The sequence below is a fragment of the Schistocerca americana genome, chromosome 1, assembly GCF_021461395.2.
Source record: "Schistocerca americana isolate TAMUIC-IGC-003095 chromosome 1, iqSchAmer2.1, whole genome shotgun sequence".
Taxonomy (NCBI): Eukaryota; Metazoa; Arthropoda; class Insecta; order Orthoptera; family Acrididae; genus Schistocerca; species Schistocerca americana.
In genome coordinates this window covers 363,091,514-363,115,844 of record NC_060119.1, presented here as the reverse complement: position 1 = coordinate 363,115,844, position 24,331 = coordinate 363,091,514, and the positions used below count along the sequence as shown (strand labels likewise).

The 24,331-nt window shown below is 40.4% G+C and overlaps 1 protein-coding gene across 6 annotated transcripts in view; it reads left to right on the top strand.

Moving 5' to 3' along the window:
• Positions 1-24,331, top strand: part of LOC124622748 (spermatogenesis-associated protein 6) — a 192,299-nt gene that overhangs the window by 151,069 nt on the left and 16,899 nt on the right. For 3 of the 6 annotated variants that reach the window (XM_047148578.1, XM_047148563.1, XM_047148548.1), the window contains exon 8: positions 22,173-22,265. In XM_047148578.1, coding sequence (XP_047004534.1) covers positions 22,173-22,265 — 93 coding nt within the window. Of the gene's footprint in view, positions 1-22,172; positions 22,272-24,331 lie in introns of all 6 variants that reach the window. The other 3 variants (XM_047148571.1, XM_047148555.1, XM_047148540.1) reach the window with 1 other exon arrangement.

The following is a 24,331-nucleotide window of genomic DNA, read 5'->3' as shown; positions in this document are numbered from 1 at the left end:
CAGCAGGCCAGTTATTTTGAAAGAAGCTCCTACTCTGTCAATTATATTACAGAGCTGAAATTTACACATATTAGTAGCTCCATACTTACATGGGTACAGTGATATTTTTGAAAGTAAATAGTTTTTCAATGTACAATTATGTGTCAGGCAGCTCTTCAATGAGATCTGCTACTTGCCATGCTGCTGATAGGAATTTTCAGTCATTGAATCAAGATAAACAAACAATTTGTAGAAATAGTGGCCAGTGAGTGAGTGCAATGGCATAGTGATTTGTGTTTCGTCCTGTAAAAGGCAGATCCATTCACTTTCACATTCTGATCTGCATGCCTTCCCTGTTGAAAATGAATACTGTTCCTCTATTGGAAAAGCTGTAGCAGAACCAGTAGCATTGGGTGCAACAAATGTTTTCAGTATCACATTAACTGACTCACTGACTGAATGGTAGCTTGTGAGTGAAAAGTTCTGTATATTGGTACTTGTTTAATACAAAAACCCTGACAATCCCATACTACTCTTAAGCTCTAGTTTCAATACTCACAAGCAATCATAGTCAATCATAATAACCAGCTTACTGTAACTAGCCAAACCCATTACCAAAAGGATTAACAAATGGATTGTCTGTGACAGAATACTCGCTCAAATGTTACACAATTTTACCACTACAAAGGTTCAGTTTGTGATCGCATCTTGTATAACATGCCATGTGGATTTTGGTTATTCAAAAGTCATAGTTGATATATTAAAATTGGAATTACATGTATTTATCGTTTTCACACATTCATGTCCACTGTGCAGGACTTCATGGCCAAATTTTAACCATTATTCCATAAAATTTTCAGATCTATTCGGAGCTTCCTACGTCCTTGTCCAAACATGATCATGGCTGAGATCTGAACTGAACTTAGTCTTCAAAAAGCAATTATCTTAGCCCACAAAATATGTGTGAATGTGCTGTCCTCTGATTGGCTGATATACGTCATAACCAATCTAGTATTGGTATTAAACCACACAGTCCTGTGTCTTTTACTTTTGACCAATCACAGCTTAATAATTTTTATGAACAATTTATCAAAACAACAAATTTACAAACTCCACAAATACCAAAATAGCTCCCTCTTAAAATAAAAAAATTTCTCAGTCGCATGAACTAGCTAGTTGCCCTTCACAATTTCCCCTGCGTCTGATTCCCTCTCTCAATATACAGTTCTCACACTAATGTATACTCAGTTAATAGACATAACAATATTCATTTATTTAGTACTTCACATTCACACCATCCTTCACACTAATGATTAAAAAAATTAGCAATATTTAATGGGAGTTGTAGTAATCAATCAATACAGTTTCATTTCCCAAATATATAGTTTAATATACTTGATAATTTCATAGTCTGTAAGATGCTGACACCTCTCGGCCACAGCCAAAACTACTTGCAGCTAACTACTGGCTCTATCATGCGAGACATGAATCATGTATGAAGCTCTCTGCCTGCTACTGTCTCTTACTTAACATAGGCAGGATGCAATATGCTAAACTTCACAAGATTACTTTAATTTTATTTTGAATTGTTAAGTATTATTCTAATATTGCACCACTTCAGTGACACGTAGATGAACGCAAAAGAGTGGAGATGAAATTATTGATATGGTTCATAGTTCAACCTACAGCAGCTGCAAGCATAGAGGTCATGGAGTGCATTTCACATCTAATGGAAATAAATACCTGACACAGAGATGGATGCACCTTTCGTAGTTTGTTTTTGAAGACATAGTTACAGTAACTCTTCATTGCTGGTACTACCTTGTTTTTGGACCTGTACTTTGATTTCGGAGCTCTGTTGGAATGTGTGTTGTTGTGTAAGAATATTCTGCCCTTCATTTGTCTGTACTGATTCAGGATTCTCCCTACGGGTTCGGGGGTTAGAATAGGCCCGAGGTATTCCTGCCTGTCGTAAGAGGCGACTAAAAGGAGTCTCATACGTTTCAGCCTATATGTGATGGTCCCCTCTTGGGTTTGACCTCCATATTTCCAAATTCTTCTGAAGAGCGAGCCAATTGGGGAAGGGCACCTTACATGGTGCATTGTGTCCATCATGCATTGAGACCTTTAGCCAGCTTTCTCGTCATCACATTGCTGTCCCACTAGTTCTCCATCTCCTGGGCGAGGATACATTCCTGGGTGCGATTTCCACTATGCACTGTGCAGTGCTGCTTTTTGCAGAGATGACAACCATGGACTTCCTTACACCTAATATCCAGCACGGTAGCCAGTCTGTTGTGGTGGGGCCACCATGTACCCTGTTGGTTGTAGCCCCCTGACAACACAGGGATCACTCTGCTGATGCCTGCGCCATTAACTCCCCACGTATGCCAAGGAGTAGATGCCTATCTCCCTGGGGCATCAGGACTCTCGGCAATGGCCATCCTGCCAGGTGGCCCTTGCTGAGGCTGGGTGGTGCCCGTGGGGAGGGCCCTTGGTCGGAGTGGGTGGCATCAAGACGGATGACCCGCAATGAAGCGTGGTACATCATCTCTCGCTGGTGGCCAGCTGCCAGCAGTCTCTAAGCATTCTCGGGCTCAATACAAAACACTCAGAAATATGATCCCAAAACGTTCCCTTCCGTGGCCACGCCGTGGGAGGAGCTTAAGGCTCAGGATGGCAGTGCCACTTGTTCACCCCGGTTCCTGGTTTGTACGAGAGCTGATGGGGAGTCTTCATGTCAACAAAGCCTCAGTTCTTTGTAGAACATTTAGAGGACAAGTTTGGGGAGGTGGAGGGCTTCTCCAAAATGCGCTCTGGGTCAGTATTGATAAAAACAGAATCCTCTGCCCAGTCACGAAGGTCACTTGCTTGTGACAAGTTGGGGGATGTTTCCATTACCATCACACCCCATAAGAGTTTAAATATGGCCCAGTGTATTATTTTCCATAGGGACCTTCTTCTGCAGTCTGATGACGAATTGCGCGCCAATTTAGTGCGTCGAGGTGTTCATTTCATCTGGCGTGTTCAACGGGGTCCGAAGGATAATCAGATTGCTACCAGTGCCTTCATCTTGGCCTTCGAGGGTGATACATTACCAGAGAAGGTCAAGGTGATGGTCTACTGCTGTGATGTCAAGCCCTATATCCCTCCCCTGATGTGGTGCTTTAAGTGCTGGAAGTTTGGCCATATGTCTTCCCACTGTACTTCCAGCCTCACACGTCGAGATTGCGGACGGCCCATCACATCCCAATACTCCTTGTGCCCCGCCTCCCGTCTTTGTCAGCTGCAGAGAGCATCATTCACCTTGCTCACCAAACTGCAGGATCTTACAGAAAGAGCAGAAAATCTTGGAATACAAGACCCTAAACCAACTGACCTATACTGATGCTAAGAGGAAATATGAACGACTCCACCATGTGCACATGACTTCCTCATATGCCGCTGCTACAACAACCCTGTTCACCCGATCTGTTCAGTGAATTCCAGTTGGATCGCCGAGCCGTATAACTCCACATGCCCCCTTGCCCATGGGGGGCACTACCCACCCCGTTGCTCCTGCGCCACCTATCTCGGGAGCAACACCCCCACACCCATTGGGGACATCCGTCCCTGCTTCTAAGCCGAAGAAGCATCCAACTTCTTCGACTCCTCTCACTCGCAAGGGGTCCCTTGGGTTCCTCCCTTCCCAGGTTTCCACAAGTGGGAAAGATGACGCCCGATAGTGGCATAAGTGCCCACAAGCAGATGGTCATAGGGCTTCATAATCCTCCTCCGTCCCGGAGACTGAATCGGTGAAGCCCTCCCAGCCAGTGAAATCAAAGGAGCAGCAAGAGATGTCCAAGAAGAAGACTTCTAAGACCAAGGAACTTGCGGTGGCACCCACCCCACCGCAACCTTCGAGCGCTGTGTCTGAGGATGAGGTGGAGATTCTGGCGTCCACTGAGGACCTAGACCTTGCTGGTCCCTCAGACACAATGGATAGCAATTGCACACAGGTACTCAGTCGGTGGCAGCAGGTGACCCAGTGGCATTATCTGCCTCCCCAGTCCCTTCACGCTTTTCTCGGCCATGGACAATGTCATCCTCCAGTGGAACTACAACGGTTTTTTCCACTATCTTGCTGAGCTCTGTTAACTTCTCAGCCTTCACCCTTTCTTCTGCATTGCTCTTCAAGAAACTTGGTTTCTGGCGATGCGAACCCCTGCCTTCCGTGGCTATCGAGGTTATTATAGGAATCAGGCAGCTTATGAGAGGATATCTGGTGGCGTCTGCATCTACGTCCTTCACTCCCTTTACAGTGAGTCTGTCCCTCTAGAAACACCTTTAGAGGCTGTTGCTGTTCGGATGTGGACGCCTCAGGCTGTTACAGTCTGCAGTCTCTATCTTCCACCGGATGGGGATGTCCCGCAGCATGTCCTGGTTGCACTGATAGCCCAATTGCCACCACCTTTTCTGTTACTGGGTGACTTCAATGCCCATAACCCTCTGTGGGGTGGATCAGTGGCAACAGGCTGAGGCGGCATCCTTGAGCAAGTATTGGCACAGCTCGATCTTTCTCTTTTAAATAATGGTGCCTTCACACATTTCAGTGTGGTGCATGGCACATACTCAGCCATCAACCTTTCGATTTGCAGCCCTGTCCTATTACCATCTGTCCAGTGGCACGTGCATGACAATTTGTGTGGTAGCGACCACTTCCCAATCTTTCTGTCACTGCCGCAGCGTCACTCTTCTGGGCGCCCCTCCAGATGGGCTATGAATAAGGCTGACTGGGATTTGTTCACCTCCATTGCCACTATTGAGCCTCTTTCCAATGATGCCATTGATGCGGTGGTTCACTCGGTCACCGCTGGCATCGTTACTGCCGCAGACTCTGCCATTCCCTGTTCTTCTGGGTCACCTCAGCGGAGGACTGTGCCGTGGTGGTCACCCAAGATCGCTGAGGCGATTAGAGATCGCAGGCGGATACTCCAGCGTCACAAGCGGCATCCCTCATTGGAACACCTCATTGCCTTTAAACGGCTCCGTGTGTGAGCCCGCCGCCTCATTCGCCATCGCAAGAAGGAGTTCTGGGAAAGATTTGTCTCCACCATCGCAGGTTTGGGACAAGATTAGACACGTCTATGGCTGTCGGACCCCCGTCAGTGTACGTGCGCTTTCACTGAATGGAGCAGTCTGTACTGACTCCAGCACAATTGCAAACCAATAAGCAGAGCTTTTTGCTCAGAGTTCTGCTTCTGCGAATTACCCACTGGCCTTCCACTCCCTGAAAGAGCGGTTGGAACGTCTGAGCCTTTCGTTTCACATGTGCCACCCTGAATCATACAATGTTCTGTTCAGTGAGTGGGAATTCCAAAGTGCCCTAGCTGCTTGCCCTGATACGGCTCCTGGGCCAGATCACATTCACTGTCAGATGCTCAAACATCTCTCGGTGGACTGCCAGTGACGCCCCCTAGACCTTTACAACCGTATCTGGGTTGAGGGTGAGTTCCTGTCACAATGGCGTGAAAGCATCATAATCCCCGTTTTGAAACCTCGCAAGAACCCACTGGAGGTGGACAGCTACCACCCCATTAGCCTCACCAATGTTCTTTGGAAGTTGCTCGAACGTGTGGTGAGCTGGCGGTTGAGTCTCGGGGCCTTCTGACTCCATCTCAGGGTGGGTTCCGTAAGGGCCGCTCTGCCACCGATAATCTGGTGTGCCTGGAGTCTGCCATCTTGTATGGTTTTTGCCCGCCGTCAGCACCTGGTCGCCATCTTTTTTGACATGCAGAAAGCATACGATACGACATGGCGACATCACATCCTTGCCACGCTGCGTGAGTGGGGCCTCTGTGGCTCACTCCCGATTTTTATACGGAACTTTCTCTCCCTCTGTACTTTCCGTATTGAAGTAGGAGGTTCCTTTAGCTCCTCCCATATCCAAGAGAATGGGGTCCCATAAGGATCTGAATTGAGTGTTCCACTGTTTTTAGTGGCTATAAATGGCCTAGCAGCAGCTGTAGGGCCGTCAGTGTTGCCCTCCTTATACGCTGATGATTTCTGCCTTTATTTCAATTCCTCAACCATTGGTGTTGCTGAATGCTGACTACAGGGAGCCATTCAGAAAGCGCAGTCATGGGCTCTCGACCATGGGTTTCACTTCTCTGCTGACAAGACCTGCGTTTTGCACTTCTTTTGGTGACAGACAGTCCACCCTGATCCTGCCTTTTTTCTTGATGGCCATCTCCTATGGGTAGTCGAAACATACTGCTTTTTAGGACTGGTTTTTGACGCCCGACTAACATGGCTCACCCACATTCATCAGCTTAAGCGAAAGTGCTGGCGGCATCTTAACGCCCTATGCTGCCTGAGCAACACCACTTGGGGGGGCAGATCGCTCTACATTGCTGTGGCTCTACAAAGCCCTAGTTCAGTCGTGACTCGACTATGGGAGTGTAGTGTATGGTTCATCAGTGCTCTCAGCATTGAATCTGCTTGGTCCTGTGTACCACTGTGGGGTCCATCTAGCATCTGGCACTTTTCGAATGAGTCCAGTGGCCAGTCTACTAGTGGAGGCTGGAGTCCCTCCATTGCACATCAGGAGCCGCCAACTGCTCACTCACTTTGCGGCGCACGTCCATAGCTCTCCTCAGCATCCGAATTACTGTCTTTTGTTCCTGAGCACTGTGGTTCATCTCCCGGAATGCAGCCTCAGTCAGGGATGGCAATCGCTGTATGTGTCCATTCCCTACTGTTGGAACTTGAGTCCTCTCCTTTCCAGCGTCTTGTGCAGGTCCATACACACATGCCCCCGTGGTGTATGCCTCGGCCAAAACTACAGCTGGACTTATCACATTTTCGTAAGGACTCTGTTGCTCCTGAGGCACTCTGCAGTCACTTCTTGTCACTCCTTGACGAATCCCATGGTTCTGAAGTCATCTCTACTAATGGCTCACTGGTTGATGGTCACATAGGCTTTGCCTTTGCTCACTTGGCCCATATCGAACAGTGCTCCATGCCGGATGGCTGCAGTGTCTTCACTGCCGAGCTGGTGGCCATCTCTCGTGCCCTTGCGCATATCCGTTCCTGCCCTGGTGAGTCCTACATGGTACACAGTGATTAGTTGAGCAGTTTACAGGCCATTGATCAGTGCTACCCACGCCATCCTCAGGTAGCTTCTACCCAGGAGTCGGTTTATGCCCTCGAACGATATGGTCGATCAGTAGTCTTTGTCTAGACCCCGGGGCGTGTCGGAATCCCGGGAAATGAGCTCGTAGAAAGACTGGCCAGACAGGCCACTCATAAGCCACTTCTGGAGATTGGAATACACAAACATGACCTCCGATCTGTGTTACACCGCAAAGTTCTCGGGATTTGGGATGCTGAATGGCGCAGCTCGGTTATGCTCAATAAACTCCGTGCCATCAAGGAGAGCACAAATGAGTGGAAGTCTTCTCTGCGGGCTTCTCGCAGGGACTATGTGGTCCTCTGCCACCTTCGCATCAACCACACTTGGCTGACGCATGGCTATCTTCTCTGGTGTGAGGCCCCACCATGTTGTCGCTGTGGTTCACGTTTGATAGTGGTCCACCTTTTGGTGGACTGTCCAAATCTAGCTGCTCTGAGACGAAATTTTAATCTCCCTGCCTACCTTCCTTTGATTTTAGGAGACGATGCCACCACAGCTAACTTGGTTTTATATTTTCTACAACATGCTGGTTTTTATTCTTCAGTTTAAGTTTTAGTTCCTGTCCTTTGTCTCCCTGTACTTTCTACCCTATTACTTTCAGGTTAGAGATTTTAATGTATTGCAGAGTGGCTGGCTCATCCTTTTTTATCCTCGTGATCAGCCAGCCCAGGACATCTGCTCTACTGTTTTAAGCTCTTCTGCCCGTTTCTTGTATGTCTGTGCTTTTCTTGTCGTCTGTTGTCTCTAGTGTGTTCAGCTTTGTGTTTTTTTGTTTTTTTGTCCATCTCGAACTCGTGTGGTGTGTCCTGTATGTTTTCCCTTTTATCCCATGGACTTAGTTCGATGGAACAAGAGACAAACTACATGGTCATGACCATGTAGTTTGTCCCTTTAAACATCTAACCAACCAACCAACCAACCGATTCAGGATCACTTTACTTGTAGTCATGATGTTCACTCTCTGCTGTGTTTTGTACTATTATCTTGACACCAGTTTTGGTTTCCAAGCATTGTTTGGTTAGGAGCAGTGATAAGCCTTAGTTTAGAGTCATTCTAAGACACTTAAGTGGTAGTGAGAAACTCAAACCCTTAAATAATGCTGAGAAACTCCCTTACATGTTAACCGTGCACCTTGAACTTGAAATCTACTCTCTTGTGGCAATAGCATTCATGTTGCAACATCAACTACAACAGCAACAACAACAGTCGATTGATAAATAATTGGGCATACTGTAGAAACAGCAGAATACTCTGCTGAAGTTCATGGCAGAGCAGGACAATATTCAAGCCAACAGCATTGACACCACTGTATCATGCCAGTTTTATCTGCACATTAGATTCTGGCAGTTCGAAGAAAACTTGAAATACATATCTCCAAACAATTTCTGCAGTTTTACAAGGCCAGTAACACTTTTGATTCTATAGTTCAATCTGCTTTGATGTTGCCTTCTATTAGTCATATTTATGAGTTAGTTCATAAATTATGACCTCTCATAGAACAAAGTTTGTTGTCTGCTCCTGGCATCCCACTGCACATCATCAGGCCACTGGCATCAACTGACAGCAAAAATCCACTTACACTGATCATAACTGGTCATCAGCAATGTAGAAACGAAGTTTCAAGTGGATAATAGAGCTTCTGTATCTCCAATTAATGCCAAAACATACTGGCATATCAGTTGCCACCGTTGGTGAACTGAACATCTCTTGTAGTAACATACAGTAATCAGCTTATTGCTTTAAAAGTTCAAGTAATAGTCAACATTAGCTTCAGACATGTATATAGACCAACAATATTTTTCAAAATATTTTTTCTTCAGTAGCAACTAACATGTTTGGTGTGGATATCTTTACCAGCTTTTGTTTTCAAATACAAGATTCAGTTAATATAAACTCGAGTAGTATTCTATTGATATATTTTGGCTATTTAAGGAATACTCTGATTTATTTGTATCTTGTCTGGGTTATGCGCAAAACTTTGAGGTGCACATATCATAACCTAATGCTGCTACATGTTTTTTGCTGGCCTGTGCATCTACTTTTTGAATAAAGGAAGTACTTAAAGTGAAAGTTAATAATATTAATTTTAATTGTGGCCAGTTGAGCTTGATGTCCTGCAATGATATTAACTCACTCACTTGAAAATGTCATATTATGTCGAAACCTGGGTCATAATTAAATAAACAACAATACACTCAAATGACAGTGTGTTCATTTAAAAATTATTTTGAATTGTCTTGATCTTAATATAAGGTAAGTGAAGCTAGGTGATAACCAGATTTGACTGTCTTGCAACCATTCTCTGATCTATGGTAACAACCAAAAATATTGTCTTACAGGTAATGTGAAGATTTCATAACAATATTTAAAAACCTGTATTTTTCGTAGAATGAAACAATGGAAAATCCAGGATGTAATGTAACAGTATTATGAAAAGGAAAGCTGTCACTCACCATATAGTGAAGATGCTGAATAGTAGATCGGCACTACAAAAAGAGTGTCACAAATAAAGCTTTCAGCCTGTAAGGCCTTCATCAAAAGTAGACAAGAGAGAGAGAGAGAGAGAGAGAGAGAGAGTGTGTGTGTGTGTGTGTGTGTGTGTGTGTGTGTGTGTCACCTACTTTTGACGAAGACCTTAGACCTTATGGGCCAAAAGCTTTATTTGTGATATTCTTTTTGTTGCGTCTATCTGTGACTCTGTATTTCCACTATATGGTGAGTGGTAATTTTTCTTTTCATGATATTATTTTTTATAGAAGCTTTAAAACACTGAAAATAGTAAAGAATCTACCATGCTTAAAATAAATATGGTACCTGTGGTAAGTACAATGTTGTTCACAACAACATTGTTACGAATCCTCACTTGTCACTATTAATAGCATGACAGCTGGCATATGAAACCAGTAGGAGACATGATAATTTACAGGTTTCAGGTGTTGGAACATCAATCATACTGAAATGAAACACAGTCAAGGAAGTGTGATTTGTGGAAATTATGATCTGTCATGCTCTTGGCCTTGTTGACATGTGCTAATGAAATTTATGGCTGTCACCTGTTTCTACGTTTTGCTGATTTCGACCTACAAGGCAGGGCCAAATAATCATGTTCCAGTAGTAGCTTATGGACTTCACCTCTCCTTGCATTTTTTGGGTGCTGAAAGAGAGTTTGAATTTTATTCTGTACTACTGAAATAACTCAGAAGAATTCCATGTTAAACTATTGTATCAGTTTTCTTAATACAATGACTCATTACCACAAATCAAAATTTTCACCATCTTCAAAATATGTTATTATGACTGACTGATTTTGAAATCATCTTAGTTCAGACAGGATTCAACTGACAGTCATTAGGTTTTTGTAAGTCTTGCTGTTTACATTGTTTTATGACAACTCTTTTCTCTGTGGCTGCAAAAAATCTCCAAGTTGCGACATCAAGGAACAAGCTGCTCCACAGCAGGTGGAGATGGTGACTCACTGTCCTGCCTTGTAGATGTGATGTGCTATGCTCATGTCTTTCACCACAAATGCACTGATCACGTACTGTTCTTCCCACAGTGTGACATCCACAACAACTAATCAAATAAACTTTCTTCAAATCTGGCATGCATTTTTCATCATTGTGAAGGATTTGGAGGTGTGATGCATCCTTTTGTCAAAATTGACATGTCACAAGTCAATATCTACCCAATAGGCGACACCAATGGTGGCAATTAGAAAGCCTAATGACACAATACTGATTTGTGACAATTTTAAATCTAAAGTGGATACTGCATCCAGAAGAGCTATTGTCAAAGTTATCAGGAGTCATTTCTTTTCTAAGATAAATTTAGCTGACTCCTGCAATTACTCTTAGATGTAGAATCAAAGTTTTCTGCGACAGTGAATGTACTTTTTTGGACTATATTGATAAAACAGATTATTTTTAAAAAGCATGTACAAGGGCATGCCTCAAGCTTCAAATTATCTATACAACGTTATAGTCACTGGCATTAGTAACAGATAAGGAGTTAGTGGGCTCACATGTAAATTTTTAATAGGCATAAAGTTAGGAGCTCAGAATGTAAATTGAGTACTGTCTTTTTCCAAATGAGCATTCAATACCACAACCATGTGCTAAGCAAAAATGATGTCAGGCTCATGTCAGCCATGTCAAACAGATTAACAATCTCCGTGCACTCAAGATTTGAAGGAGCTTCAACATGATAAATTGTTAAGTAAAATTAATACAGAATGTTATGAAGACATCATACTCAAGAAATGTACCAATATATGATCATTGGGATAAGTATGACATGAGGTATTGATCTCAGGTGTCAGGCTGCCAAATTAACCGGCTTATATAAATTTTGTAACAACCTTATTTCAATTATCTGGTCATTTAGAATTCAATTTATTATACTGATTCATATTCTGTCATTAATTTCATTCAGGCTTTAGCAAGCATACACAATCTCTGCACTGGTTTGCTTGTTACTAGTCAATACTTGAACATAAAACATAAACAGTTCTCATTTTGTAATTCCAGGATAGTTTTTGTAAGCACTGAAATTAGCATTCCATTTGTATTTGTGTAATAAACTCACAGAGATGTTAAGACCATTTTCCAACTAATAATCACCTTGATATGAGCAACTTTATAAAAAACATTTTTAGTGAACATATTTTATAAATTTCAATACTAAAGGCTAAAAGCCGTGCAAAACTTTGTTGCAGTGTGAGAGGAATGAATTAATGGTCTACAGTGACAGACATTACCTGACTTCCACCAATTTCCTGCACAAAAGATAAAGTACGTTGAACAAAACATTGTGCCTGATCCAGTTTCTTGCTTTCTGGAAAGGATCCTACTACATGTGGAGTATTAATCAACATATCAGCTCCTACATTCATTCAAAACAGCCTTCCTGTACCTTTCGGTATTATATCCTGTGATTTGGGTCCAAGAAACCGTTTATACAGATAATTGACTAACCCAACATCTTGGGTGTTCCTTGTGACTGTGCAGTTCTTTCAGTAAAACCAGGACAGAATGGTATCGCATCCAGCTTTACTATGCAGTGTTTTAGATTGATTTTGGCATGAAGTTTAACCAGGAAGTCTAGCCCAAAACAATGCTTTAGCCGCCTATACTAGAGAGAACTTCCACATACATCCAGAAATCTCTTTTCCCCACTCAGGAAGTCAACAGTACCAAACCACAAAAGTGAACACTATTACCATACACCACTTAGTCTACATCATAGTGGATTCAAATTTATGGCACAAAATATAATTCAGCTCACCAAGGATATCTGTAATCCTGTATCCAACAAAATCTTGCCGAACATTCCTTTTACATAGCTGGTTAGACAACTATCTACCACTAATTTCTCACATGGGTGTCCCTCGGTCAAACTTATTGAGAGCATTGTGCAGTGGTCACACAACCCCTTGTCCAACTTAACATGGGGTGTGAGTGTTACCTTGATTCCACATACCATGCCCTTGCAGATGTCTTTGAATGGCTTGTCCAACCTGTTTGCACCTTTGACAATGTGACTTAATAAAACAGTTGAATGTTGCCTGGTGAGCCATATCTATAACATATGATGTCTATTAAAAACTGCTCGCTTGTCCTTCAGCCCAGTCACTGATTCAATTCCAAACAAAGCTGCCACAGTTGTTTCTGGTTCATCCAATGTTTTTGGGAATACCATGTGCACTTTTCATGACACCTCAGTCACCACATCTAGTAAAAATCCATAAAGTACCAAGTCCTTATTGGCACGATCATCATTCTGTCAAGTGATATGTATTAATATTGACTTTACTGGTACAATCTACAAAACTTTCCTACCAATTCTCCTTGTTTTTTGGACTTCACCGCTAAACAGTTCACAGTAATATCTAGAACTACTCTTTCTCCTGTAATGAACTACTAACCCTTCATGAAAGATCACAAAGGGCTGAGCATCCCAGAACTTCAAATTGTGCATTACATATTTTCTAGTGTTGCCTACTAATTTTAAATTAGCCATACTTATAACACAATAACACCTCACTTCTCCAGTTCCCTAGCTTCATTACTGTACAAAAATTATCAAAAAAGACAAAAACATGTTCCCCTTCTTACCCAAAAATGGGGCCACTATTGAGGCAGTATTAGCATTGAGGATGGTTGGAGACATGCTAGAAGTCAACCACAACCTTCTTTTGTCTCTTAAATGACCTATTTCCTTATGCAAAGCCTTGTTATTCGATACCTCATCCAGACAAATGTAATGTATTGCGAATACATAGAAAGAAGGATCTTTTATTGTATGATTATATGATAGTGGAACAAACACTGGTAGCAGTTACTTCTGTAAAATATCTGGGAGTATGCGTGCGGAATGATTTGAAGTGGAATGATCATATAAAATTAATTGTTGGTAAGGCGGGTACCAGGTTGAGATTCATTGGGAGAGTCCTTAGAAAATGTAGTCCATCAACAAAGGAGGTGGCTTACAAAACACTCGTTCGACCTATACTTGAGTATTGCTCATCAGTGTGGGATCCGTACCAGATTGGGTTGACGGAGGAGATAGAGAAGATCCAAAGAAGAGCAGCGCATTTCGTCACAGGGTTATTTGGTAACCGTGATAGTGTTATGGAGATGTTTAACAAACTCAAGTGGCAGACTCTGCAAGAGAGGCGCTCTGCATCGCGGTGTAGCTTGCTCGCCAGGTTTCGAGAGGGTGCGTTTCTGGATGAGGTATCAAATATATTGCTTCCCCGTACTTATACCTCCCAAGGAGATCACGAATGTAAAATTAGAGAGATTAGAGTGCGCACGGAGGCTTTCAGACAGTCGTTCTTCCCGCGAACCATACGCGACTGGAACAGGAAAGGGAGGTAATGACAGTGGCATGTAAAGTGCCCTCCACCACACACCGTTGGGTGGCTTGCGGAGTATAAATGTAGATGTAGATGTTATCAGCTTTAACTCTAGCTACCATCAAGCAAATACTGAATTGCCTCTTGGGTTTTCAGTTTCTCAACAACAGATATTCCACTTACCTTTACCACCAGAAGTGTACAATAGACCCAAATGGAAAAGAAAATTCAAACAAAGACCACAACCTGGCAGACTAAAACACTTACTTGAAATCTTGTGCTGATTGCCACAGCTGCTGCATCCTCTTCGTTTCAACTCTCCGTTGGTCCACCATTGCAGCCTGCATCGATTGTTCTGACGCTAATGATTGTTAATAAAGAATTTGGCAACAGGTTGGTGGCCTACATCATGTGCACCTCCATCTACCCCCAGCAGAGGGCCAGTCAGTCACACCTTCTTGAAGTAATACTCCAGTACAGTGTACAGATAACACCTGATGATGATGGCAGAAGCAGTCAAATGGTGATTTTACATACAAATCAGACATGACAAGAAATCAATGAAACATCTATCCAAGTTAGAATAATTAATGAATAGATAACAAAAAGTTTGAAGGCACACGTACAGAAAACTGACTGAAGGTGTGTATAAAAAATCTGACAGATGTCACTTCCAAATTTAATGTCTGTATATACACGTTTCCATCAACTGCGGGACTGGTGACCAAGCAGTTTGGTCCCTTCTGCCCCCCCCCCCCTCCCCCTCCCCTCCCCTTCCTTAAACCACCCAAGTAACCATCAACTGCTTTCCCAAGGAAAAAATAAAGTATGACACGAATAAGACACCGAAAGCCCCTGTATTACAAAAGAAATATTATCCAAGGTAAAGAAAGTTGTTTGAAATGGTTAGGACAAATAGAGAAGTAGGAATGATTGCATATTACAAGAAGTACTATGCTATCTTAACTAAAGTGATTGAAAATCAAAAAGCTTGTACATAATGTCTGAAATTAACAATTCAGATGATAAAACTGAATATGTAAGGGCAGTAGATAAAAAAGAAACCAGGAAATCTATTAAGGAATATGATGATGATTTTGTTATTAAGTAAAACAACCAATGTAGTCATTACTTACTTCCTTAAGGTAGCTTAGAAGATCGGTATGGACAGTTCTAATGATAAAGCAATAGAATACATGCAAGAAGCAAAGTCACATATACACAGGCAAATCACAATGACTCCATATTTTGACCAAGTCATTAAGACCATGATTAACTTCCTCAAAATTAAAACCTCCTGCAGTGTTAATATTTCAAAATTTCCAAGCAGACTAACTTGTACTATTCATGGACCCCTTTGCAAGAACCACAGTAAGAGAGATGTTAATAATTACCAACCAGTCTCACTCCTTCTTCCTTCCTTCCTTGCTTCTTGAAGCTACCGAAAAGATCATGTGCAACAGTGCCATAACAAACCTCTCTCAAAATAAGATACTTAGTCTCAGTTCGGATTTCAAAAGGGCCACTCCACAGAACATTCTGTTATTCAATTCATGAATCATGTTGTTTGAGATTTAAGTGACACACAATTGGTGTTATTGGTGACTTTTCAAAAGCCTTAGTCTGTTTCGTCCACAGTATTTCTTTTTAGAAGCGCTAATATTTTCGTGTCAGAAATATTACTAGTGACTGATTTTCATCTTATCCACCTAAAAGAATGCATAGTGCTGCATTAATAAAATCTTGGAGTGTACACAATGAAACAGCATCTTCATAATGGTAGGCTGAGGAGTCAGTTATCTATCACCTTTTTTGAACATTGTCACCTCTTCTCACCTTTTTCAACCTTTTTTTGCCCCTTTATGAAGAAAAGGGGTTATTTACATTTGTTTTAAAGTTTCTGTTTATTCAGTATACTTTTTGGAATGCTCCAGTGATGAAAGATAAAATCTGACCTGAACGGATTCTAATATTTGAGATAGATTGTTCCTTTTTTATATTTTGGAGTGTTTTTTTATGTTTTGCACTACTGCTGTTAGTGTCAAATATTCCTTTACTACACCTGCTTCTAGTTTTGTTTCAGATTGTAACTTTTTTTGTAGTAACAAAACTGCTGCTGTGATACACTGTGCAAATTTGAAAATTAACTTTCCAAGATGAGAAAATAATTTGTAGTGACTGGCTTAAAAGACAGATAATTTGAAAAGTAAAGTCTCTGCGTGGGGGGAAAAGTTAGTGAAAACAAAATATTTTTATTTTGCGGTTGTACATTCTTGTTTTGTTAATCTTGAGATAAGATTCTCAAGCAATTTTTACCACTTAGTGTCAAGAAAATGTAAGTGAACTTTGAAATTGAATGTGAACTGCATGGGTTTCATTTACTAATTTCAGATCAGACATAACCTTCAAGTTTGGGACGTGTTCCAATGATTAGTTCCAGCACTATTGGATTGACTTGGACAGTGAAATCACTGATTTCAGTTACTCTGTTGATCCATCAAATTATATTTGTGTAACATTTTTAAGATGATGTTCTCTGATGGTGTTCCTGAAAATTTTTTGCCTTTGTCTAAGAAAATATGAGACACCTAATGACTCATGGACTGGCACCATATTTCCAGGAACATATGTTAGAAGAAGCATGTTCATCATATTACACACTGAGTTTTGTGAAACTGCCAGTGCTAAACATAAAAAAGAATTACAAAAAACTATTACATTTTGGTCAGGGAGTAGGTACTGCATAACAATGCATCACCTAAGAACTTACTTTTTCAGCAAAGAAAATGGTGAAATGTTACATCAGAAATTATGTGAAGCACTTTCTGAAATCAAGTTGTCCATAAAGAAATGCCCTATGCTGCTGTCAAGTGGACCTAATGTCAATAAAAAAGTGTGTAGGTTGTACATAGTGATGTCCAGGAGAAGTTTAGCACTCCAAATCACAATTTTTTTAGGATCTCCAGGAAACAAGATTTCGGAACAGTGGGATGGTGTTCAGTATTACTTTCATAAGCATATACCTCTAAAAAGGAATTCTGCTGGTGTTCAGTCCAAATCCTACAAAGAAATTGCAGATGCTCTTTCTTTTTCTTTTTTTCTTTTTTTTTTTTTAAGTAAAAAATGGAAGTAGAACTTCATTTTGTAATTTCATCTGCAGAAGTATTCAGTAAAAGTTCACACAACATTTTCAAAAACCAAATGCCTTTGTTTCACAAGCTGTGTACAGAAACAGGAAACATACTTCAAACCTTTTTGACTTGTGTTTTGAAGGTTTCTGCTTTGAGAACAGTTGAGAGTATTTCTGAAGTTCTTCATAATGAACTTTTTACATTGGATGATCTGCATCCTCTTGAGCAATTAACTATTAGCAGCAAGTGACCAAAGAGATTAGTAAACTGGAAGAATGTGGCAAGTTACAGTTTCTAAAGAATGCCAAAGACATTACAGTGCAACTTGTAAACGTGATGGGAAAGACGTTTTCATCAAGTACCTTACAAGTGTTAGGTTTTTAAATCCCAAAGAAATAATAAAGAGTGAAAGGTGCAGTGACATGTTAAAGACTGCAAAAATGATGTCATTCAATGCCTTTCAAGATTACTTATTAGACTAATGGAAGATTCTATAGTTTGAAAAAGATGACCTAGCGGTAGATAACAAAGGTATTGATCATTACCGGTAACAGGACATCTCAGAAAGAGAGTCAACATCCATAGAGTTAAAGTACAAGAAAATCGGGTATGATTACTTTTTATTAAGATTCTTAAGAAACACTAATCCAAAAACATTTTGTTGCTATTTTTCCAGTACTGAGGTGTTGAATGTCATTAATTGTAAAAATGTATTGTAGATTTTCTTTGTGAATTATGATTACCAATATCAAATTACCAATACCACATGACCAATGTAACTGTCTATATTAATAAATTTGTTTGAAGAGAAAAGTTGCCATACCACGTCCAGGACCATAATAGAGAAATTTATTATGGTTTTAACCAGTCATGTTCATAGGGATTATCAAAAATGAAAACAGTTCATTTGTGCCAAAAAATCTATTTATTGATCACTTTCTCACCTTTTTATCACCTCAAGTGCCAACATGGCTCATCGCCCTGGAATGAGGAATAATTACTAAAGGCATATCACAGGCAACAGTATTGCATTCATTCTCATTCTTGTTATACACACTGCCTAACGGAAAAAAAAACAGGGAAGCATCCAGAAGGGGAGGAGGAAACAAAATGAAATTCCACAGGTTAAGAGGGTATGTGATATCATTTCTGTGACAGTATCAGTTAAATGTATAAATAACCTGGCACAATGAGCCCATATACCAGTATGACTTTGCATCCCCTCTGGCCTGAGTACATACACTGATTCTGTTGAGACTGGTGTCATAAAGCCACTGTATCCTCTGCAGAGGAAATTGGGCCCACAACTCTGGTAACTGGTCCTTGCTGTACTGGCATTAGGGTGGAGTTGACATATAAGCTATCTCATACGTTCTATCAGGGAGAGATCTGTGGATCTTGCTGGCCTTGGCAGTACTGCAGTATCACGTAGACAGTTCATAGAGGGATGTTTTATGTGTAAAAGCACTGTCCTGCTGAAAAACTGCACCATGAGACAGAGTGGCATGATATGTAAGATATGAGGATGCGGGGTGTCCGTGATGTACTCTTGTACTGTCAGAGTTTCCTCAGTCACTGCCAGCCATGACCTGAAGCCATGCCCAATGGCTCCCCACACCATGATGCCAAAGTAACACATCTGAGCCTCTCCAAAACACTGAAGGAATAAGATCTCACCACAGGTCATAGCGACACTCACTGACAATGGTCATCCAGGGTAGTGCAGAACTGCGGTTCATCACTGAATGCACTTCAGTGCCATTCTGCATCAGTCTATGTGTCCATATCATGGAGCCACTCCAAGCACAGTTGTTTGTGTTGTGGTGTTAACAGCAGCCTACACATGGGACAGTAATTCCTTGTCTGTTGGGTGTTAGTCTCTGACCAATGGTGCTCGATAGCACAGAATTTTGCAAGGAGTTCATTACTTGTTGTCAGATGGCAGGTGCAGGTGTGACGGGTACGATATGCTTGGTGCACAATACAGAGAACCTCCCTTCTGATGGTAACAGGTAGTGGACTGAAATCGTGATGATGAGCATGTCTCACCTCATGTTCCCATACAGTCCAACGTGAGGCAGCTGCTACATACAAATGCTCCACAAATTGGGATGCTGTGCGATTCGTCCAGCTGACCAAATGGAGGCCAAAAGGAAGCTCTGTTCAAACTCTGTCAGGTGCTGATAACACTGTCTCACAGGTGCAAGCATCATCTCCATTTACAGTGATCACTCAACATCTGACACCGTTCACACCGCTGATATACCCTACTAGGCCTGTATTCTGGTGACTACTCTTACTCGCTGATGGTGTGGTTTTGTACGAAGTTACATTGATATCTGACCATGTCTTTTTGGTGCTGCATTTGTTTTGTCAGACAACATATCAGTAATTTTTTGTCATATGTCCAAGAAGCAGAAATTATTGTTTTCACAAACAGTGCAAATATTATAATGAAGAAACTTCAATACTTGGATATGTAAGTAATATTGTCTTAAAAGTTAATAATTGGTACTTTGTTAATGGATTGTCACTGAATTTAAATAAAACACAATACATGCTATCCAGTACTGCACAATGCCTGAGCACACCATTAGAAATACTGCATGAATTGGAACTCACATGTTACAGATCGTAAATGTCTAAACTCTGAAATGTTTACATTACAGATAATATCAGATTTTGGATACAAAATATCAAAAATTTGACTAACTTTTCAGTTTTCTTTCAATAATGTCTTATGGAATCACATTCCGTGATATCTCATAATTGAGGAAAACGTGTTTGTTGCACATAAATGTGTAACAAGGATAGTATGCGGTGTCTGCTCTAGAACTTCTTGTAGACAGCTCTTTAAAGAGTCTGATATACTGACAGCAGACTCATAGTACATTTACTCCCTTATGGATTTTGCTGTCAAAATAGACTATTGGAAACTGATAGTAAGGTTCATAAGTGTAGTACTAGGCAAAATAAGTTACATTGTCCATCCCTCAGCCTCCATGTGACACAAAGAGGAGCAAGGTACCCAGCAATAAAAATGTTTGACTACCAACTCAGTGATTTAAGGTATTTAATAGATGATAAAATCAATCCTATCTGCTTGACAACTCCTCCTACTCCATAACATAACCAAATAACCCCCCCCCCCCTCTCTCTTTCTGTGTGTGCGTGTGTGTGTGTGTGTGTGTGTGTGTGTGTGTGTGTGTTTTGTTTTAATGGAGATACCTGCAAATTACTATCAGACACCAAGATAATATTAAAGAACACACATTTTGTAGAAGTGCTGTACCAACATCCAAAGATGTGTGACATTACTGCTATGATTGATTAAAGTGACGTTTTGACTAATAGTTTGAAGCAGTTTTACAAGCACTTCCAATAGTATATTTTCTTCAATAAAAATAACATGGAAGTTATTCTGTTTGCCTCAATATATTTTTATGATGCAAGTTGTCATGAGTTTTTCAAGCAACTTTGCCTTTCTTCCAGGATCTATAGTATCATGGTGTCATGTTCCTCTTGCCTGTGTTTCCCTTGATTTTTATGAAAGTTTTTCTTCTATCTGTCCCTTTAAATCCAAAATCCAGAGATTTGTGTGTATTTCTTAATAAATGGGTCTGTTAACTATGCCATATACACTTGTGTTTCAGCACATCATAAGTATTGTCTGGACTAGCAAACTGAAGTCTCTGCCGGGGTAGCAGCACTGTTGTGTTGACACACAAGCAATGGCATACACTCTAGAGTGCTGTTACATATAAATTGCAGAGAATAAATTACATATGTGGGAAATAATATTTTCGCACATAGTAACTTTATTGGCATTTATTCACAGTATATAATATTTGCAGGTTCAGAGTGTATCTAAATAAACTACTAACCATGTGGAATCAACATATTAAGTACTGTTTGGATCTAATGTTTGTAGCAATGTTTTGTTCTTCATATGTAATAATTCATTTTATCTGGTACCTTTTAAAATGTAAGTCACCATATAGGATCATTCTCTGACAATTTCTGACCTCACGTCAAAGTCCAGTTCTGTGTGATAGAATCAACAAAGTTTTCTCACAATTACTGTATTATTTTGCTATAGACATTTTGCCAACTAGCCTATTTATACATATTGTCAATGGAATACTTTTTGTAAGCTGTTTCCTGCTTCTTGTTTTTTTGGGCAGATAAAAATAATCACACTTCCCTCGGCACCCAACAATGGAAAACCCAGGATGGAATAATAGCAATATTATAAAAAGGACAGATTGCTACTCGCCGTATAGAGGAGATGTTGAGTTGCAGGTAGGCATAACGAAAAAGACTGCTAAACACGTTAGTTTTTGCCAAAAAGGCCTTCTTCTAAAGTAGACAACACACACACATTCATACAAGTGCAGCTCACACACACATGACCACTGTCTCTTGCCACCGAGGCTACTGGATCTGGTCACAGTGGCCAGAGACAGTGGCCGTGTGTGTGTGTGTGTGTGTGTGTGTGTGTTTTGTCTTCTTTAGAAGAAGGCCTTTTGAGGCTGAAAGATCATGTGTTTAGCCGTCTTTTTGTTGTGTCCATCTGCAAATCAGCATCTCCTCTATGTTGTGAGTAGCAATCTATCCTTTTCGTAATATAATCGTTATTCCCTCAGCATCCATAATTTTCACACTACTATTCAGTTGTAACATTCTGTTGGCATATTCTGGCACCTTCTTTTTAGCACTGTCATTTTTTTCTGCTTTTCATTATCAGTATATTGGTGAGAGTAATAGCAAGCTGTCACATGTGTCCATGAAGGCAATTTGTGTGGTTACTCTACTTTGAACTGGAGCATGACTGGGCCTAACTATGTGACGAAGTTAGTTCTTTCTTCTCCTTGGTTTCAACATTTTGTATACTCTAGGTCATAATTAATTTTCCTGCTGGGTAGTTAACTATTATTTCTCTGTTGTATGTTAACTTACAAGCACTGTTTCAAAATACATACGTAGAACATATTATGCAAGTAAATAGAAAATAATTTAATTTTTGTAACAGATCCTGAAAGGTCAGTTAATGTTCCTGAACCACATGACACTAGTTCCTGCTTGATGTGCAGCCAGTACAATTCAGTTTTTGAAGATGATAATGGTAACGGTAAGACTTGCTCATTGCTGTTCATAGAGTATATAAGATAATTTCAATTTTAATTGCCTGTGCATTATTGACTTTGTGCACATTCGCTACTTTCTTAAATATTTCTTTTAAATCAGAATAGTGTACTGTGTACCAGTTTAGTGCTTACCTTCATAGTGTTGGATGTCATTGAATTTAGTATATGTTAAAATGAAGGACTAAGTAAGGAACACACATTTTTTTGTTTTCTCCAAAAAAATTTCTGATCCGAGATATAGTCCTCCAAAGATGACACTCCGCATACCATTTTGAAGATGCTGATTTTGGAAGAAATTTTAAAATGCACACTCCGCATACCATTTTGAAGATCCTGATTTTGGAAGAAATTTTAAAATGCACACTCCGCATACCATTTTGAAGATGCTGATTTTGGAAGAAATTTTAAAACGCTATATCTCTGGAACAGTTCTAGACATTGTGTTGGGCTTTTTTTTATTTGAAAGTTAATTGCTTTATTATTATAGAGAAAACCTCTATTTGTACTTATCTGTCTGAACTTTTTTTATAATTTATGGAATTTTTTTCTTTTTAACAGTGTCAATCCATAAAATTTTGATTTTTTTCCTGTTGATTAGTACCATACATTCCCTGAAAATGAGAGCTTCCACTTTTAGGTTGAACAGGTTTTATAAACAACTGAAATTTTTGTCATAAATAAAACCTGTTTTATTGGGTCACATTATCACATAACAGGCTTATAAAAATCAAAACCTAGCCTTATTTAACATAATTTTAGTTTTGAAAGATGAGTGAGAGACTCATTTTTCAAGCATTTTAAATGGTTCTAAAAGTATGTGAAAGTCCGAAGACCTGAAGGTTTCAATTTATACAACTTCTGTGTACTGAAATTAGCCAGTCAATGAACTAAAAATGTGTTCCACTGTTTCAGTATCTTCCTTTGATGTAGAGTCATGCCTTCCTGTTGAACCAATAGGAACTGGAACACTTACAATCTTCAGAACATTGTGAACAGGAAGTGAGCAGTGATGGCATTGTTGCTGTCCTTCAGCTGGAAACCTATATCCAACAGCTGGTTCATGTGGTCGCATAAAGTTCACTACAATTTCGTTTAACTCATAACTGGTGTCTATAATCTCTGCAATCCACCAGTCACAGTCATACACACATGCCACAAACATCTCCCTTCTCAGGTTGTGAATCTGAGTATTATCCTGCTGTTTCTGAGATGTTGGCAGAATGAACGAAATTTCATCTCTCTTGCTCTTTAAAGTGCATGCAATATGAGTTCACCCGTGCAATATGAGTTCACCCATCACTTTGAGTCCGAAAATGTGTCTTTTGAATTCGTTTTACAGGAGTAGTTTGTTTGGACCATTCTTCTTTTTTCTGATCACAGAATTCTTCAATTTCCTCTGGACAAAAGAATGAGGTCTGTGGATGTGTGAGATTTCACAACTCTCGTAAAATCCTCAGCATTCTGAATTGCAGCTGTATTTAGCCTGGACAGATTATGTTTTGTAGCATGGTACTTCAGCAGGTCTCCTACACTATCACAAGGCCCCTTCCCATGATCCAGTCTGTTGGCACATAGACTTACTCAATTGAAACAGCTGGTAACAATTTTTATAATGACTAGGAGCACCATCAGATATGATGATGATCTCTGCTCCTGTTTGTAGTTGAAGAATTTTGCATATTGCTAGCAAAGCATGTGCTGAGTCATGTCCTGTGTCATCACTTATAACTGCAACACTTGTGGTCTTCTTTTGAAAATATGTCACTCCTGTAAAAATTGAAACCTGGTCATTACTCCCTTGTACTGCTTGTGTGAGAATTACAGACCAGTCTTCAGCAAAATCGCAGTGATGCACAAAACATAGTTGTTCAGCTTGTACACACCCTTTCACTTCTGCAATGTGTAGTTCCAATTTCTTCAGATGCTGGTGTGTTACTGCTTTCACCGACCATTTACCAAGTTCATCAATGAAACTGTCAAAGGCAACAGTTTTCTTAATTAGTTTATTTTCCTCCCATGTTGCATATGTAATTTCTGTAGAGCT